Source organism: Octopus bimaculoides, chromosome 14, assembly GCF_046866305.1.
Source record: "Octopus bimaculoides isolate indiv1 chromosome 14, ASM4686630v1, whole genome shotgun sequence".
NCBI classification, from domain to species: domain Eukaryota; kingdom Metazoa; phylum Mollusca; class Cephalopoda; order Octopoda; family Octopodidae; genus Octopus; species Octopus bimaculoides.
In genome coordinates, this window is record NC_142941.1 from 48,956,240 (window position 1) to 48,974,717 (window position 18,478).

Sequence of the window (18,478 nt, forward strand, 5' to 3'; positions counted from 1 at the left end):
TATATATATATATATATATATATATGTCTTTATATGAGTGTGTGCATGTGTATTTGTGTGAGGATATGCACATAGATGTATGTATATGTGTGTGTAATATTTCAGATGGAATCATCACCATTGCATTCATTATCATCAACATTGTCGTCATCATCATCATTTCAAGCATGAAAACTAAATACCAGAGTGATAGAAAGTTAAAACAACAACGTGAATGAGAGATAGAGTGAGAGCTTCAACAAGTTTGTCAACAGTTGGTGAATCAATTGTGTTTCACTATCAACAGATAAGAGAATCCTCTACAGTGTATCACTGTTAATTCTTTAATCTTTAACTCAGATAGGAGGAAGGAATCAGAGTAGAAAGAGGGTGGGGAGGGAGAAAGGGAAAGGGAGAGAAATGGATAGAGAGAAGGGGGGGGCGAGAAAGGGAAAAAGAGAGGAAGGGAAAGAGAGAGAAAGGGAGAGATTGATATGTCACTGTGACATGCATTCAGACACACAGTTACATGCTTATGTGCATACATACATACATAGATGCATACATACATACCTACACACACACACATACATACACACTTACCTACATACATACACATGCAATACATACATACATACATACATACAAACATTTGGAAGGAGGAAGCAGCCCAATGTATTGATTCCAGGATTTATGTATTTTTATGAAGCATGAAGAGTAAGAATGGGTCCTGGTTTCCAACAGCCTGGTCCCTGGTTCACTTCCGATGGTCTCAGTAACAATCGCCTGTCTGTGTAACGAGGACTAAATGAATACCAGAAGGTATTTTTTATGTTTATATTGATGGCAACCTTGTCCACAGTTCATCTCCCAAATTCCACTCAAAATTATTGATTAGTTGAGGTTAGGACAAAAATACAATTGGGGGGGGGGGGCGGTGAACATGGAGGTGGCCCACAACATCAGGGCTATCCCAGAGCTGTACATCATTGGTGGGAGTAGAGAGGATGTCATTCAGACGTGTGTTGTGATAGTAAAGGTCTCTTGAGAGTTGTCTGCTCAGATGATGGGGGCAGCAGGGCCCTGGAATGAAGACTGTGGCTTGTTTCAGCTGTGGGAGTAACCAGTGGGAAAATAGAAAAAGAATGGAATTCTCTCGTCGTTGGTGCCACTGGCACGAGAGTCCAGTAAAATAGGGCATTTGGAAGGTGAGGGATTTACTGTTGCGGCACAATGAGGGCTAAAGTTTCCAAGTAGCATTTCGACCATTTTGCAGTGATGGTGAGTAAATAAAACTTGGGAAAAGGTGAGGAAACCCCTGGGGACAGCAGAAAGAAAGAAATTCTGCCAACGTCAACTTTGTCTTTCATCCTTTCAGGGTCAATAAAATAAATACCAGTTAAGTACTGGGGTCAATGTACAGGACTTAACTCTACCCCACAAAATTTCAGGCCTTGTGCCTTTAGTAAAAAAGATTATTATTATTATTATTATTATTTTTTTTTTTTTTTCTTTTTTTTTTTTCAGATTTCCTGATGAACTTATTGATGGTAAATAACTATTTTACATTTTATCTTTTATTCTTTTATAATTTTGTTTGATTTTTTTTTTTCCTTTTTCCTTTTTAATCCAATATTTTCTGAATTTTGGCTGGGTTTGTTTGATAGGGATTATTTTGTTTTTAGAATGACATTGTAGGGTAGGTGTGAGAGGATGGATCTGATTGGTTTGAACATCAAATAGATTGATTATTTGGGTTGAATATGGCTGGTTTAAATGCTGAAAGGGTTAACAGATGCAATTAGTCTCAGGCATACCACAATAAGGGGTCGTAATGTTGCATAGCATCCAATATCATGATGCTGTCATAGTCTAAGCCACAACAAAATTAAAAGTACCTGATGCAGTAACAGTAGTGGAGGCAGTGATGGTGATGGTGGGGTGGATGATAGTGGTTGTGGTGGTGGTGGTGGTTCTCATTGTAAGTACAGAAGTGATAGTTGTCATGGTAACGATGATGATGATGCTGGTATGGGTTGTGGTGGTGGTGGTGGTCATCAATGGCATTAGCATCATCCATCGTCGTTGTCGTCATCGTTAGCATCATCAAGAAATAATTTCCCATTGTCTTATAGACATCATCATCATTGTTTCCCTTGTGATGACATTTTTCTCAGCCATAAAATAAAACCATTTCTGCTCCCTTTTTCATTTTGCCATGAATCTCGTGACATGTCATAAAAACCTTTTGAATTCTCTCCCCAGATGTCATCCTCCTGATAAAGCGTAACTGTGTCCACGTCTACTGCAACCCATTCAACTGTGACATCGTTCTGCCCTACGCCACCAGCTGGCACAATCTCTGTCTCCATTGCCTGGATTCTGACCAGGTTAGTTCACAATATCCATAATTCATCATCATCATCATCATCATCATCATCATCATCATTGTCATATAGTTATTATTCCTGGAACCCTGTTCCATTAACGATCCCCTGTACACCATTATCCAATTCCAGTTCCAAGAGACAGATAAGGCTGAAGACTTCAAGATAAACAGTTTCATTGCAATGGTCACTGGTTGCCGATGTATTGGTGTGTGTTACAGTGCTACAGGTAAGGTGGTAGTGTATGTTAGAGTGGTAATGGAGTGGTGTGTATAGTGGTGTGCACAAGATGGCGGCGGCAGTGGCGGCGGTGGTAATTGTAGTTATGCCCTTAACCCTTTGGCATTCAGATTACTTTGTCAAATACGCAGCTTATCTCTTCCTATTGTCTTGAATTAATCATGGATTATCTCATAGCTTTGGGATTTCAAAGATGTGATTGTTTATTGTTTAGATGACATTGTCAGGTAGGTGAGAAAGGCCAGATCTGGCCAGTTTGAAAATAAAACAGATAAAATATTTTTGTGTCGAATATGGTTTGTTTGAATGCTAAAGGGTTGGACTAGTGATTCTCTCAGACTTCCATTCTGTATTTTTGCAGAAGAACCTGAGACTTTCCATTTTATGGACATCGAGAAATGGCCTCTGGTGCAGGCATTTGCAAATGAAAGTTACCAAAGGTCAGTGTCCACACTGAAATACAACTATCTACATACACACACATACACACAAACACACAGAAACACACATACACAGAGAAACACACACACACAGAAACACATACACACAAACACATACACACACACAAACACACATATACTCACACATACAAACACATGTATACATACACACACACATGTATAAATTATTTAAATGTCTTTATTTTTATTAATTTTATACTTTTGTTTGTTTATTGCAGTCAAGGTTTCTTCACCATGCTGTATCAAGTAAGTATAAAGAGGAGGATGTTGCTGTTGTTGCTGTTGTTTCATTACCATCATCATCATCAGCAGCAGCAGCATTTATTGTCCAGTTTCCATACTGGAATGAGTTGGATGGTTTGACAGCATCTGATGTGTTGGAGGACTGCCTCATACACCAATGTCCTCTTTGGCATGTAGGTCCTGCATAGGATAAGTGGGGATCAAAGGAAAGAGGCGTGCAGTCCTTAAACAGGTGGGGGAGAAAATGCAAGTTGGGGAAAATGAGATGGTGAATTTGGACCAAAAGGCAAGTATGTTTGGAGAGAGAAGATGAGCTCCTATTCACTTTGAAGGCAAGTGATGGAGAATGTGGTGTTGGAGGACAAGAAAAAGACCAAGTGATGTTGGGTGAAGTGGAAATGCCAAGAAACAGGTGATCTGTTGCCAAGTTGGATGTCTCAAAGTGCTTTGCATACCTTCCAGATGGTTGCCAGCTGGTTTGCTCAATGTAGATCAAATTGTAGAGGGAATATTGTGGCACATATATTATGCTGTTGGAGATGCAATGGGAAAGATTCCTAGTTAGGATGGTGTGGTGGTTGGATGCATTGAGAAGGGTGTTGTTAGAAAGGAAAGGGAAGATGTAGCAGCAGGACAGTAGCAGAGAAGGGATCCAGAAGTGGGACGGACTGGAGGGAAGGAGAAGCTGTGAACAAGGGGGATGCACAGATTGTAAGTGCACTTAAAGGGAGAAATAAGAGGGGGCAGAGTCAGATTGCAGGCAGTGAGAGAGGTGGAGAATGGTGTTATAAGGGTAGTGTAGTAGGGTGGTTGGTGAGGGGAAAAAGAAATGCAGTGGTTTGGGTTCCAGATGCCGGTTGTAAGGGCTGAAGTGCAACCAATGGCACAGACAGGAAAGGACATCTTGGAGAAGGGTGGATCCATGATTGGTGCAAATGAAGTGACTGGTCTTGTGGTGAGTCTGGGTATATGAAGAGGTGATATCCACGCACACACTTTTGGAAGTGGAGAGAGTTCTTTGATGGACCACTTCATGGTTTGTCACTCAGCTTCCTTCCCCAATCAATATCATAGAATATTTATCTCTTGTGTAAAGCAGTCATAAATTAGGATAGCACCATAAAGGCCAGCTTAATTTGCATATTTGTGCTTTTTTGATGGCTCATCATTAATTAAATAATATATATTTTATGTAGAATGTGTGTGTAGGGAGGGAGAGAGGAAAACAGAAATGGGATATGACATATGCACCACATATGGGATTTTATGTGTGTGTGTGTGTGTGTGTAGGTATGAATACACACACACACACACGTACAGTTTTGGGTTTCACTGGCCTCCTTTTATTTGTAGGTTTTCCTGTAACGATTAATTTAAAAGTAAAATCAAAGACATTTGCTGTGAAAATCTTTCTTTTTGTTTGTTTCTTTTGTGTGTTTTTACAGGTGAAGGACATCAGTGAGACGGTCCAGCCTCTCTTCTCTGTCGTCGACTGGACATACCTGGAGAATATCATCACAAAGGTGAGTAAGGGCTGCAGTTAGGGTCCCTCAGTAGAGAACAGGGAAGGAGTCACATCAAGGACAGTGTGATTCAGCGATATGGCCCCTAGGGTTATGAAGGGACGGGGGTCACAACCTTGTACTTTTGTGACGTGGTCCTTTGTGACAGAGCAGGGTCAGTGTGATTTGGGGGTTATTGTCCATTGGAGAGGAGATCATCCAGAAGCTTGGTGTTGTAGTTTCATTGAAGGGGGGATGGCAAGTTGGGGTCTCACAAGAAAACAATAATAATAAGAATAATTTGCTCTCTTTCTGCAGCATCTTCCCAGTTTTGAACATCAATGGAGTGTGATGATACAGTCTACAGCACATGCCATGTAAGTTTTTCTGAGATGAGTTACTCTTAATACAGTTGAGTGAGCCTTCATATTGCTGAGTTGACCTTTAATATGTTGAGTCTTCTTTAAAAGACAGATACACCCTCAAAGGAGACATGTTACATTTCACAATTAGGTTCAAATTTAAAAAGATATTGTTTTCTGTGTACGAACCGAGTGGACTCAGATTTTAAGAGTAACTCAAGTTAAGAGTAACTCAGATTTATGAGTAACTCAGGTTTCTGAAGATTGTCTTAATAAATGGGAAAATGACATTGTCTATTTGGTAAAAAAAAAAAAATACACATTCCACAGAGAAAATGCATGGCTTAATACAAATATTGTAGAGTAAGTACCGAGAAAGAAGGAAGTACAGTAAATACTGAGAGAGAAGTGAGTACAGTAAAAGTACCAAGAGGTTTCTGACCATATGTAAAAATATTTATTATATTCTTTTACAATCTTTTATTGTTTTCAGTCATTTGACTGCGGCCATGCTGTAGCACTACCTTTAGTCGAATAAATCGACCCCAGGACTTATTCTTTGTAAGCCTGGTACTTATTCTATCGGTCTCTTTTTGCCGAACTTCTAGATCATGAGGGACGTTAAACACACCAAAATTTTACTTATTTTAGACCCAATCAAATCTTTTATCTTTCACCTTTTTTCTGTCATTAGACTTTGGCCAAGCTGGAGCAACCACCTTGAAGAATTTTTTGTCAAATGAATCAACTCCCATTACTTATTTTTTTAAAGCCTGGTATTTATTCTATCAGTCCGTTTTGCTGAACCGCTAAGTTATGGGGGATGTAAGCACACCAACACCGGTCGTCAGGTGGTGATGGGAGACATACACACACGCGCGCATGCACACTAATTCCAAAAAGAACAATGCTAGATTGCTCCAGCATAGGCGGACCACAGCTAATACCAACCTATTTTTTGTTTCAACAGACAGTCTGGTAAAGGGGAGATAACTGAGTCCGGAATCAGAGAAGTGAGTATAATTTTCACTTATTCAACTATTTCTGGTGCATGTTTGTGTGTATGTGGCGGCGGTGGTGGTGTGGTGGTGGTGGTGGTGGAGATGGTGGTGGTGTATTTAACAACTAACTTTCCTACAATTTGTGCCCCTTAACATGCAGTAATATTGTGCATCTCTTGCAGCCACTGGAGACTTATTATAAGCATGCATGTTTGAACACACAACACCAACAACAATACACTGACAGGTAAAGAAGCTCTTCTTCTTCTTCCTCCTCCTCCTCCTCAACTTTCTCCTTATGTGTGTATGTATGTGTGTGTGTGTATATGTGTTTGCATATGTATAGATGCATCTCTGAGTGGTTGGCGTTAGGAAGGGCATCCAGCTGTAGAAACTCTGCCAAATTAGATTGGAGCCTGGTGTTGCCATCCGGTTTCACCAGTCCTCAGTCAAATCATCCAACCCATGCTAGCATGGAAAGCGGACGTTAAACGATGATGATGATGATGATGATATATATATATATATATATTATTATATATATATATATATATATATATATATATATATATATATATATATATGCACACACATACACACCCACACACACATGGCTATCTCTGTTGCTTACTCTCTGTATATCATCATCATCCCCACCAAATTAATTTGCTATTATTAATTCTCATTTTTGTTTTTTGTTTTTGTTTTGTTTCGTTTTTGTCGTCTGCCAACCCCATCGCCCCGCACCCCGTCACCAGCCGACATCAACCTTTTGTCTTCATCGGATCCAATGCAAGCAAGGCCCACATACTGGACCCTCAACTTTCCTTGAAGAAGAGCTCACCTCTCAGCTATGACATCACGGATGGTTCACCAGTCTTACTGGTAAGTCTGAATTGTAACACTCTTGTTGTTGTTGTTGGTGGTGGTGGTGGCGGCGGAGGCGGTGGTGGAAGGGCAGGGATGGTGGTGTGGGGACGGACAGTGTTGGCGGCTCAACACACATCTCTGTGTCATTAAAAAACGGTTTGATTCACAGTGGCAGCTGATCAAATACTGATCTAATGCTAACCACTCTGAGTGAGAGTGTAATGGGTGCTTTTATGTGCCACCAGCACAAGTGCCATTTGCATGACACAGGGGTGCTTTTACATGCCACTGACACGGGTGCTAATGATATGCTCAGCTTGATGGGTCTTTCTCTCAGGCACGACATAATGCCAAAGGTCTTGGTCATTGCCTCTGTGAGACCCAACATTCGAAAGGAACTCAGCCACTTTGTCTCCGTGAGGCCCAACGTTTGAAAGGAAGTTCATTCGAAAGATGTTCTTTACATGCCACCAGCATGGGTGCACTTGGCTTGATGGGTCCTCTCAAGCATAGCACATCGCCAAAGATCTCGGTCACCAGTCATTGCCTCTGTGTGGCTCTAAGTTCAAAGATCACGCTTCACCACCTCATTTTATATCCTCCTGGGTCTACCTCTACCACATGTTCCCTCCACAATTAGAGATTGGTACTTCTTTACTAATCTGTCCTCGTCCATTCTGTGATATTATGAGTAGACGAGCTGAATCATTGCCAGACAAAATGCTTAGTGGCATTTCGTCCATAAATCCTGCTGACATTGACTCGGCCTTTCATCCTTTCAGCATTGATAAAATAAATACCAGCTGTGTACTGGGGTTGATGGTATCAGCTTGCCTCGTCCTGCCTTGAAATTGCTGGTCTTGTGCCAAAATTTGAAACCAATATTATTGGGTGGGTGACACAATATCTGCTTTGCTTGCCACAATTATAGCTCCAGCAGTCTGTGAATGCTGCTAATGAATTCTGTGAGTTTATTGGCACCATTTTTATAGCATTTGCTCAAATCAAAGGTGCCACTATATTACTTGGTCTGAATGTCCCCCCTTCCCCCCGGAGCTCTGTGACAATGTTTGCTGGCTGTACTGGCTGGAGCAGCCACAAACCAAATCCTTTTGGACACAGAAGCACCACTGGTTAGGTAAAAATTCTATACATTTCTTTACCTTTAATGTTGTCGCTATATATCTTGACCCTTCTCATTGACATCTTTATGCATGCGTTGGCTGTACTTTCTATAGTTTCAAAGATTCTGTTATAGTTTGCTCTGCATACCATTATCTAATCCAGGCTAAGTAACCTTCTTCAAGAAGTGGGCCACATGAGACATGGCACATCATCAGGTGGGCTGCACTATGAATTTCTTTAGGCATACCATAACTGGTCTAATACGTATAAGTTCATAGTTTTATCAGAAAACGCATATTATTTCATTGGAATTCTAAATGTCTTTGATGTCAGAATTTGGTTTATACTGGAAACCACTTTGGTGCTAATGAAATTTTCATTTGTCGTCTCCAAGAATTCCAATTCAAGCTGTTCAATATCGTTAATGTGCTAAATACAAAATCGTCGATGACTGAGGAAATCGCTTTTGTTGGTGGAAATGAACTTTCCACTTCATCCTACTATTTGGTTGCCATAACAACAGTTACTATGTCAACTCTCTCCACAGGTCTGTCAAGAAGTCTCTGCCAAAGTTCCTCTCCGCTGTTGTCGTACATATTTCATTGATGAATTCCACTTAACAGGTATATACAATGTGGTTGGGTGTCTGGATGACTGTCTGTTTGGACGTCTGTCTGTCTCTATGTATGTGTGTGTGTGTGTGCGCGCGCGCGCATCTCATATGTCTCTTACCCCATGTACACACACACACACACACACACACATCGATGTGATTTTTCCTGTATGTATTCAATATCATGGCTATATTATTACTCCAATATTCCATTATCAGTTTCAACCAGAGGCTGTGGTCATGCTGGGGCACCAAGATAGACACATTTTTTTTTAACCCTTTCTTAGTATCTCTTCTCTCTTTCACAAAGACAAGCTGAAGCCTGAAACATTGATAAATTTTTCCCCTTTCGTTCTTTTACACAGATTCTGGGTTCCATATATTGTTTCGTATATCAATGTGATATTCTTGTGTAGATAATATATTATGTGAAACAATGATTCAAACAAACAGATAAAACCTTGAGTTTTAATGTACAATATATATATATATATATATATATATTCATGTATTCATATAAAAAGAGAGAAAGCAGATTTAAAATGTTCAGGTGATAAACAATCAAATATAAATATAAATATATTTTTTAATAGAGCAAACTTACTCATGGCAATAATTATAATCAACATATGTAATATATCCATACATTCTTGCTGTGTATATACTGCATATGATGACTGTATCTTGGTTGATGTCTGTGCGATATCTCTCTCTAAATGTGTGTGTGTGTGTGTGTGTTTTATATACTTGTAACCTTTTGGCATTATTTCCAATCTCTTGCAGATAATTCAGAGTCAGATGATGCCAAGAACAAATTCAGGTTTGATAACCTTTCATTTCTGTTTCATTATCTCTTCATCTGCTGGATTAACAGAATCAGTAGAGCATCAAAATGTCTTGTGCTATTTAGATACAGCTCTTTACATTCATCATCATCATTACTGTCGTTGTTGTGGTCATCGTCATTCCTCATCATTTAACGTCCATGGTCCTTGCTGGTATGGGTACGCACGTTAATGGGGGATGAGTCAGCAAATAGAGTGACTCCCGTATTTCACAGGGACTTTGTTTATGAACCTTTAGAAGAGTGAAAAACAAAACTGACCACGACGAGATTTGAGGTGACCTCAAAAGTGTAGGTTGCGCAAAAAAAAAAAAAACCCAGAAAAGGCTGTTCTGTTGACCAGATCAACTCGTCGTCGTATTCTGGGGGATATCGGAACGTTTGAGTGACAGTAGACCCCAACAAACGCCCATAAATTAAATACATCTCTCTGGACGACGATCTTGGTCTGTCGATCTATGCCTGACGGCCACGGTCGTCGCCCGTCGTGCTTTTTGCCTTAACGTCTCTCAAACCAATCGGTTTTTCTTGGTTTTGCTTTCACTTTAAATCCCAATCCAGGGGGAATAACTCTTCCTTCCTTCTCGGTTTTAATTCTTGAAAATCATGTAACATATATATATATGAATGACAGGTAGAAAACCGTCAGCAAACCAAGTCTGCTATACCAGTTGAGTTGTTGGTGTCTCAGTGTGTTAATGATGTAGGAAAATGAATGTTTGTCGCCTATTCTTACATTTAGACCAACTCCAAGAAGAGTTGGTCGTCACTCGCTGAGGGATTCATCTCATAAAAAAATCAAAATGTAAACACTGTGTGTGTGTGTGTGCATATATGTAATATGTGTGTACATGTATTTATTTGTCTGTATGAATTTTTGTGTGTGTGTGTGTGTTTCCAAATCTCCTCAAGCGATTTTCTCATTCCCACACTTTCCATTCCAAACACTTGTATTGATAACGGCATCCAGCTTCGCCCTGAAACATATCTTAATCCTAAAACATGTTTAAACCTGATATTAACCTCTGACCCCAGACACACGTGCCATTCCATTGCAGATTAATGCAGATCCTGTATTTGACTCTGGTCGAAGCAGTTCTCCAAGCCATCAATATGTATAAAGAGTCTGCAAGTGTGCAGCAGGTTGGTTCCATATTCTATGTTTGTCTCTGTCTGTTTGTCTGTATATATTTCTTATTAGCATTGCCATGTCACTGAAGACTAGGTCTTTGGATTTGTTTATGTCCCACACTTGGCAAATAATAGGTTAATTCTACTTCTTGGCCCTTTATTGAATCTGTAGTTAGGGTCTTTTAGAGTTATTATTGCAGAACATCAGTATATTACTCCATTCCAATCAATTAAATGGCTCCTATTTCTTTGACATTCTGCACGGCAGATAAATTAAATTCTAACACAGGAAATGGAAAGACATAAAGTCATTGTTGGTAAATGTGCCATACAAGGATTTAGGAATTGCAAACTTTATTACCTTAAATGGGAATGCTTTGACTGTACCAAACAGGAACAAAAAATACATTCTAAACTTTTGAACATCATAAGGACTCATCCAACTGGTTCAAAGTGTTATCAATGATATTCCCAGACAATCAACAAAGACCATCACCAAAGAATTTCATGTATTGGAGTGGACTATCAGAACTGTGGTGTGCAAGGACATTCAACACAGGTCGTATGTTCTGAGGAAAGACCGATTCCTATCTGCAAAGACAGGAAAACTTTTGATACATGCCAAATGGACAAAACCTCACTAACATGACATACTTTGGTTCTTTTCTGATGAGAAAAAAATTCAGCCAAAACCAAAAGTCTTACAGGAGAAACAACAGATGGTTATGTGCACATTCTTCCCATGTCTCATGAATGATGCACACGAAGTTTCCAGGAATTAGGGTGGTTTTAGGAATGGTGAGTAACAAAGGTAATGTCATCTTTCCACAGGATCTTTGGATTAATGCTGCTGGATCCACTGAGGCGTTGAAGAGAGTCGTTAAGGCACGGATAGATGATAGATTTGAGTTGTTTGATTAAATTACTAAATATGTCCCCAAAATGTCCCTTGCACCTTTTATATTGTATGAGGGCCGAATCTAAAAGAAGAAAGTCTTTAGGCACAATTCCCTCATCTTCAACTAATAAAAATAAACAAAGTTTGATGTTTAGAATTCCTCCTATTAATGTCTCTGGTTTTGCAGGCAAAGAATACAGCTTTAAATGTCATCAAGGAATCAAGTGTCCTGTTGAAAAGTGATGTTCTTGGAAACTACCTCAGAATAAGGTTTGTCACTGATTCTGGTTTATGTTTGTTTTATATATATAATAGCTGTAGGTTTCTTATCAGTACTAAATACATGTCCTGCTTTCCACCAATTCTTGAAGAAACATTCGCATCTGCTGGGCAACAAATCTCTACAAAATGATGCACAACTTTTGCTTCCAGTGCCATGCGACCATATCTACCCTGTTGTGTGTATACTAGTCTGCTGCTTTTATTGGAATGGTCCATCAGTATTCTTTATTTTTAAAAGTCTGGATGCTTTTCGGTTCTGCTGTGCTGTTGGTCTGCCCTCAGAGCAATCCTTCCAGTGTATAGCATTGTAAGTCCCCTTAGCAACAATGCCATGTCTCGCGGGAAGGAAGTCTCTTCCAAACCTTTCAGACTGCTTATCACATGAGCAATATCTTCCATGTTGCTGTAGCACAATTGCCATTTTCTATCACAGCATGGAGGTGGTTTGAAGGCATCCTTGTCTCTCTTGTGGATCAGGTTTTTGTAGCTCTCTTCTGTTCTTCGACGGCAAAGACATAACCTTCTTAGTGAGATGTGGTGAACTGATTGCGGGTCTGGGAGGGATTAGTAAATAGGTGTGCATGTGTGAGTGTAGGTAGGTATGTGTGTATATATGCATGTGTGTATGTATGTGTGTATATATTTGATTGTTTAATTTAATCTGTTATATTCATTTCAGTAAAAATATTGAATTTGTGTTGGAGGACATTAACACCAAGTCAAGGTAGGACCATTGACTATTTTAACCATTCCAGCCCACTTCCACCATGACCACTACCACTGATCTTATTTTCTAAATCTCACTGACCGTAACAATAAAACACTGGCATTGACCACATCACACTCAGGATATTGCACTCAACACACTGACCACCCGCATTGACGTTTTGGTATCTGGATGTGTATGTGTGTGTCTGTGTGTGTTTGTGTCTATATATCTGTGTGTGTGTGTATTTACGTATGCTTATGTGTGTGTATGTATATATATATACAATGTCTCAGTGTCCTTGCTATCCACACAGCCAAAAGAATCCCTTCGTGGACAAAGATGGTCAATACAGGCTCCGTTCCACTATTAAATGGATACAGATGAGTATTTGGAATATCCCTGATTGTGGTGGACAGAACAGTTCCAGTGTTGGTTCCCTGACTTTTGGAGAGACATTCCTTGTCTCAGCTCTTCTCTTCTCTGATGAGGGTAAGTTTTTATCCATGTAAAGTAACCAATGATTTGTCCTTCTTAAATAATAGCGACTAGTCACTCATACACATTGACCTATCATGCAGAGATAGTTACTGGTCGCTCCTATCAATCAGTCATTCAATAAATGTTTCTAGTTTTGGTCCCTCTGCATTTATTGTGGTACAAGCTGGCCTCGCTGGTTTATGTTACCCCTGTATCAAAGGCAGGAGGAACTTTGTAGGGGGACACTTGACTCTCACAATAACAAATTTTGTGAATCCCTAGATGTTTACTTACTGGGACCATGTGGTCCTTATTTTTCCCCGTAAGGAAAAATAGGGACCATGTATTCTATTCACTACACCACTGTTTGCTACCTACACTCTACCTCAGTACCCTAATGTTCCCAGAACCCTTTAGTACCCTTCTAAGTACCCTGGTGTGGTACCAGATTCTTAATAATCATTCCCTCTTCTATCCCCAGATTCCCTGACCACTAAATCTACAGAGGTACAAGTATTGACTGCTCAAATACCAAGATATCATTGCTGGACAGTAAGTATTAACACACATCATGTTATTTCCCCTAAGATCTGTCTCAACTTAAATCTGTCCCCTCAGCCTTTTCATTTGTAACTTACTTTAAACTTGTATTTGTCCTTACAATCATAAGTTTTATTTTAAGATTGTCATCAATCTTAATTTTATTCTATTTGCATGACTCCTATGTTATGATCAATCTTACATTTTCATCTCATCCCCTCTCACCAATTCCTCTGATACTGGCACCATAAACCTCAAATTTGTCCTTACAACCTCTTTTATGACTTCTCTCCCATCCTATGACGATTGTTTTGGATATATTTGTCCATCCAACATCTGTTCTACAACCTGTATTATGTTATTCATCTTAGAATGTTCCGATCCAAGACAACATATCACACATTGGTGACTGCCTCAAGCTGACCGACATGTTGGGAGATGCAGTGTGTGATGGCAACAGTATTAAAGTGGTGGACACTGACACAGTGTGGGACGTAGTAAGAACTGGTCAGTGGGTTTATTATTATATATAGTCTTCTAACTGTTGTTGTTTTGTTTGTGGTTGTTATTGTGGTTGTTATGGCAATGTCGATGGCCCTGGTGGTGATGATGGTGGTGTAGTTGTGGGGGCAGGCAGCAGTGGCAGTAATAATATTATTGTCATCGTCATCATCATCACCATTACCATCATCACCATCATCACCATATTCAAGATACATTCCCCCCCCCCCCCCTCTATCTTTTACAGGACATCTCTTTGTACAACAACATGGTCTGGTTGTCCATTTAACTGGTCAGAATCCTGTTATTGTCCCAAACTCTGGGATTACCAGTCTGGACATCTACTATGAGGTAAGTACCACATCTACTCACCCAGCCAATCATTACAAGGGTGGCTGGGTGGAATCAATATTCTGTTCTTGTTGTCCATTCTGCATACAATTCTCTGACACCAAAATGGTGGGGGGAGGGAGTGAGTAGTGTATATATACATGTATGTATGTGTATATATATACATATGTGTGTATGTATGTATATATGTATATATATGTGTGTGTGTGAGTATATATATATATATATATATATATATATATACATATGTGTGTGTATATATATGTGTGTGTGTGTGTGTGTACATCATCATCATCATCGTTTAACGTCCGCTTTCTATGCTAGCATGGGTTGGACGATTTGACTGAGGACTGGTGAAACCAGATGGCTACACCAGCCTCCAATCTGATCTGGCAGAGTTTCTACAGCTGGATGCCCTTCCTAACGCCAACCACTCTGAGAGTGTAGTGGGTGCTTTTACATGCCACTGGCACGAGGGCCAGTCAGGTGGTACTGGCAACGGCCACGTGTACTGCCATGGCTGTGTGGTTAGAAGATTCCTTCTCAACCACATGGTTCTGGTTTCAGTCCCATTGCGTAGCACCTTGGGCAAGAATCATCTACTATAGTCTCGGGCCGACCAATTTATTTATGTATGTATTTATGTATAATTTATTCATTTCTCTTTAACAAGGACTCAAGTAGCTCTGTAGTTGTCGTGTTGCTCAACCTAACAGCAACCAGCTGCCCACATAAATTACTGGTTCCTTCTCTCAACGACCGCAGAACACTGATATTGTTATTCCAACCAAAGACGAAGGCCAACAAAACTCTCTATGCTAAGGTTTGTCATTTTGAAAACAGAATTTCTTTCTTGGTTCAAAAATGAGTTGGATGTTTTTTGTTTTTTTTTTATTCTGCTGTTTTATTTTGATTGTTTGGTGTTTGTATACAAAATGTGATATCTGCAGTGAAACATGGGCAGTTAATACGGGGTGGGGGGATGTGTGAAGTTTGGAAGTAAAGGAGGTCAGCATGCTCTTCTGAATACATAATATTGTGTGTGTGTGTGTGTGTGCGCGTGTGTGTGCGTGTGCGCGCATGCTGAGTATAATTCTTAACTTTTCTTTCTGTTCCAGTTGCTGCCACACTGGAAGGATGGAACCATTCCACTCGTCTACCTGAAGCAGCTTCCAAGCCACATAGCAAAGTTGTAAGATGATTCTGTCTTCACCCCCACTCCACCATCCTTCTAACACTGTCACTTCCTCTCTAATGCAAGCTCGTTAAGATCTTAATTGCAAAGTAATGACATAACATACTGTACATCCTTTTTCCAACGTGAAATAAAGTGTCTTGCTCAAGAACACAACACACAAACCAGTCCAGGAATAGAACTCACAACCTCACGATCGAAAGCTTGACGCTCTAACCACTGAGCCATGCACCTTCACACACACACACACACACACACATCATACCTTGAAACTGTGTAGACTGAGATCCCTGTTGATAGGCCCCTCATATCAAATACAGCGCTAACATTCATATTATGCACTTAAGTAGCCCCAGTTTTCAGTAGCAATGGTAATTGTTGAGTATAAAAACAGACTGACTGCTTGTTTCTCTGGAATTGGTCAAATTGATGGAGACACCTCTCATGAAAATCCAGTGAGATTCGAAAATCAATTAAAGTTGTTTGTCATATTTTGTTTGTTTTTTTTTTGTTTTTCACTCTACGAAGAACTAACTAAATTAGCTGTCAGTCAAATAATTGTTAATGGTGTGAAAGTGAGTATTAGCAATTGGTTGATAACTGAGGAAGAATTAGGGACCCTCTGGGTTTGCCTCCCGTCCAGTTGTTCACTCAGTATGTGTTATATCATTTGTTTATTTACCAGACATTTTTCATGTGTGTGTGTGTGTAGAGAGAGAGAGAGAGAGAGAGAGATACGGACACACACATACATTGGCCACTATAACCCCACTGTAGCATGCACTTCTAATCTTTCTCTCTTTCTCTCTCTCTCTCTCTCTCTCTCTCTCTCTGCAGGTGTAACTCCAAACTGACCTCTTCATTGGAAGTAGCTGCAAATCAGAAGATGGTGTGGACACTGGAACAAGCAAATAACCATCTCCATGGACTGGACATGTAAGACTTTTTCTATTTATTGAATGCTAAGGGTCAAGGAGACGGGTGTGGTTCTTATGCCCCACCCCTTCCTTCCTTCCTTCCTTCCTTTCTTTATATATATAGTTGAAATTTACAGAAAAACAAAAGACAAAGACAAGTGTATAAACAACAAACAGGTGTATTAGTTTGATGCTCAGGAAGGTGAGAGAGTATTTTACATTTCGAGCCTAGGCTCTTCAACAGAAAGAAACAAGAGAAATAAACAGAGAGAATAAAAAAACTTTTGGAGTTAGCGATATATATATATATATATATATATATATATATATATATATATATATACGTATATATATGTATATATGATACCTTAAAATTTTGGTCAAGTCAGTCTGTTGCCCATCTGAGTTTTTCCTGCAAGTCCACAACCTAATGAGGCATTGCAGGCAAAACTCAAGCAAGAGAGGGTCTTGACCAAAATAGAAACATGAATCTGTTCTCTGGTTCTGAGGATAGTTTTTTTCTTCTGAGAGTCAACACTAAACAGAACAGAGTCTGCTTTAAACAACAACAGCAATAACATTGCTTCTGTGTTACAGTTTCCTGCACCATTTATTGGTCAGTAACAGCCACATACAACAACCGATCGTCACTGACCTGGGGAGAATTCTACTGACAGGGTCCAGCCCATTGCCTACTACTACTACTGGCACTGAAGATAACAAACACAGGGTAAGTATGCTGGCTGTTTTTATTATTATTATTATTATTATTATTATTATTATTATTATTATTATGGTGGTGGTAGTGGTGGTGTAGAGGGAAACAGAGGAGGAGACACACACAAACACTCATGCATATATACGTACATATATACACACATACATACCCACACACAGGTATGATGAAGTGGGTGAGAAATCTACTTCCCAACCACATGGCTTTTGGTTCAATCCCATTATGTGGCACCTTCAGCAAGTGTCTCTACTGTAGCTTTGGGCTGACTAAAGCCTTGTGAATGGATTTGGTAGATGGAAACTGAAAGAAGCTTGTCGTGTGTGTGTGTGTGTGTCTGTCTGTCTGTCTGTCTGTGTCTGTGTTTGTTCCCTCACCACCACTTGACAACTGGTGTTGGTTTGTTTACATCCCCTGTAACTTAATGGTCCAGCAAAAATAATAAGTACCAGGCTTTTAAAAACAAAGGCATCGCCCCAGCATGGCCACAGTTTAATGACTGAAACAAGTAAAAGAAAGTGAAAGAATGATTTCCAAGGGCAACTACAAGGGATGCTGTTAATTACGATGACATCGTTGTCAGCAGTAACGATTAGAGTTGTTTGGTCAATAATTATTATTAATGAGTAAAAGTATTGTATGGTCAACTTTCAGGTTGTGGTCACTATACTGGCTGGAATCAGAGGAAGTTATAAAGAGAGTTTCTGCAAAGTCTTCACTGGACTGGCCAAAGACTATAACAGGTGAGTGCTGATGATGATGAATGGTGAGGAATGAACATGGTGGTGGTGGTGGTGGTGGTGGTGGTGTGTGTTGTTGTTGTTGTTGTTAACTCAGACCTCTGTATATCACTAATGACCACAAACGAAGGCCCTAGTTGCCCGTCGTCCCATTGCAACACCATTGGCTGTAGCCGAATGGTCCAATGCACCAACTCCAAGTCAGACTCGGGGGTCGTCTGTCCTGCTTCTGTTTCACTTGTGGCTGGTCACTGTGGTTCTCTGCGTTGTGTCATTGCCAGAGACAAGGCAAGAGTCTCCTCTCCCAGTAAGTTGTCTGGTTCTATCTCTCCAGTCAAACTGGATCCAGACCTGATCAACGTGGTATGGAAGACAGG

The 18,478-nt window shown here is 39.9% G+C and overlaps 1 protein-coding gene across 2 annotated transcripts in view; it reads left to right on the plus strand.

Moving 5' to 3' along the window:
• The window catches only part of LOC106879089 (dynein axonemal assembly factor 9), a 35,765-nt gene that overhangs the window by 7,965 nt on the left and 9,322 nt on the right, over positions 1 to 18,478 (plus strand). For both annotated transcript variants that reach the window (XM_089362901.1, XM_089362903.1), the window contains 24 exons: positions 1,507 to 1,529; positions 2,245 to 2,369; positions 2,499 to 2,595; positions 2,968 to 3,046; positions 3,286 to 3,313; positions 4,756 to 4,833; positions 5,131 to 5,189; positions 6,145 to 6,187; positions 6,358 to 6,422; positions 6,934 to 7,060; positions 8,718 to 8,793; positions 9,567 to 9,603; positions 10,686 to 10,770; positions 11,844 to 11,926; positions 12,618 to 12,662; positions 12,961 to 13,136; positions 13,606 to 13,676; positions 14,036 to 14,171; positions 14,413 to 14,516; positions 15,190 to 15,339; positions 15,635 to 15,708; positions 16,549 to 16,647; positions 17,226 to 17,358; positions 18,016 to 18,104. In XM_089362901.1, coding sequence (XP_089219027.1) covers positions 1,507 to 1,529; positions 2,245 to 2,369; positions 2,499 to 2,595; positions 2,968 to 3,046; positions 3,286 to 3,313; positions 4,756 to 4,833; positions 5,131 to 5,189; positions 6,145 to 6,187; positions 6,358 to 6,422; positions 6,934 to 7,060; positions 8,718 to 8,793; positions 9,567 to 9,603; positions 10,686 to 10,770; positions 11,844 to 11,926; positions 12,618 to 12,662; positions 12,961 to 13,136; positions 13,606 to 13,676; positions 14,036 to 14,171; positions 14,413 to 14,516; positions 15,190 to 15,339; positions 15,635 to 15,708; positions 16,549 to 16,647; positions 17,226 to 17,358; positions 18,016 to 18,104 — 2,082 coding nt within the window. The remainder of the gene's footprint in view (positions 1 to 1,506; positions 1,530 to 2,244; positions 2,370 to 2,498; positions 2,596 to 2,967; positions 3,047 to 3,285; positions 3,314 to 4,755; positions 4,834 to 5,130; positions 5,190 to 6,144; positions 6,188 to 6,357; positions 6,423 to 6,933; positions 7,061 to 8,717; positions 8,794 to 9,566; positions 9,604 to 10,685; positions 10,771 to 11,843; positions 11,927 to 12,617; positions 12,663 to 12,960; positions 13,137 to 13,605; positions 13,677 to 14,035; positions 14,172 to 14,412; positions 14,517 to 15,189; positions 15,340 to 15,634; positions 15,709 to 16,548; positions 16,648 to 17,225; positions 17,359 to 18,015; positions 18,105 to 18,478) is intronic.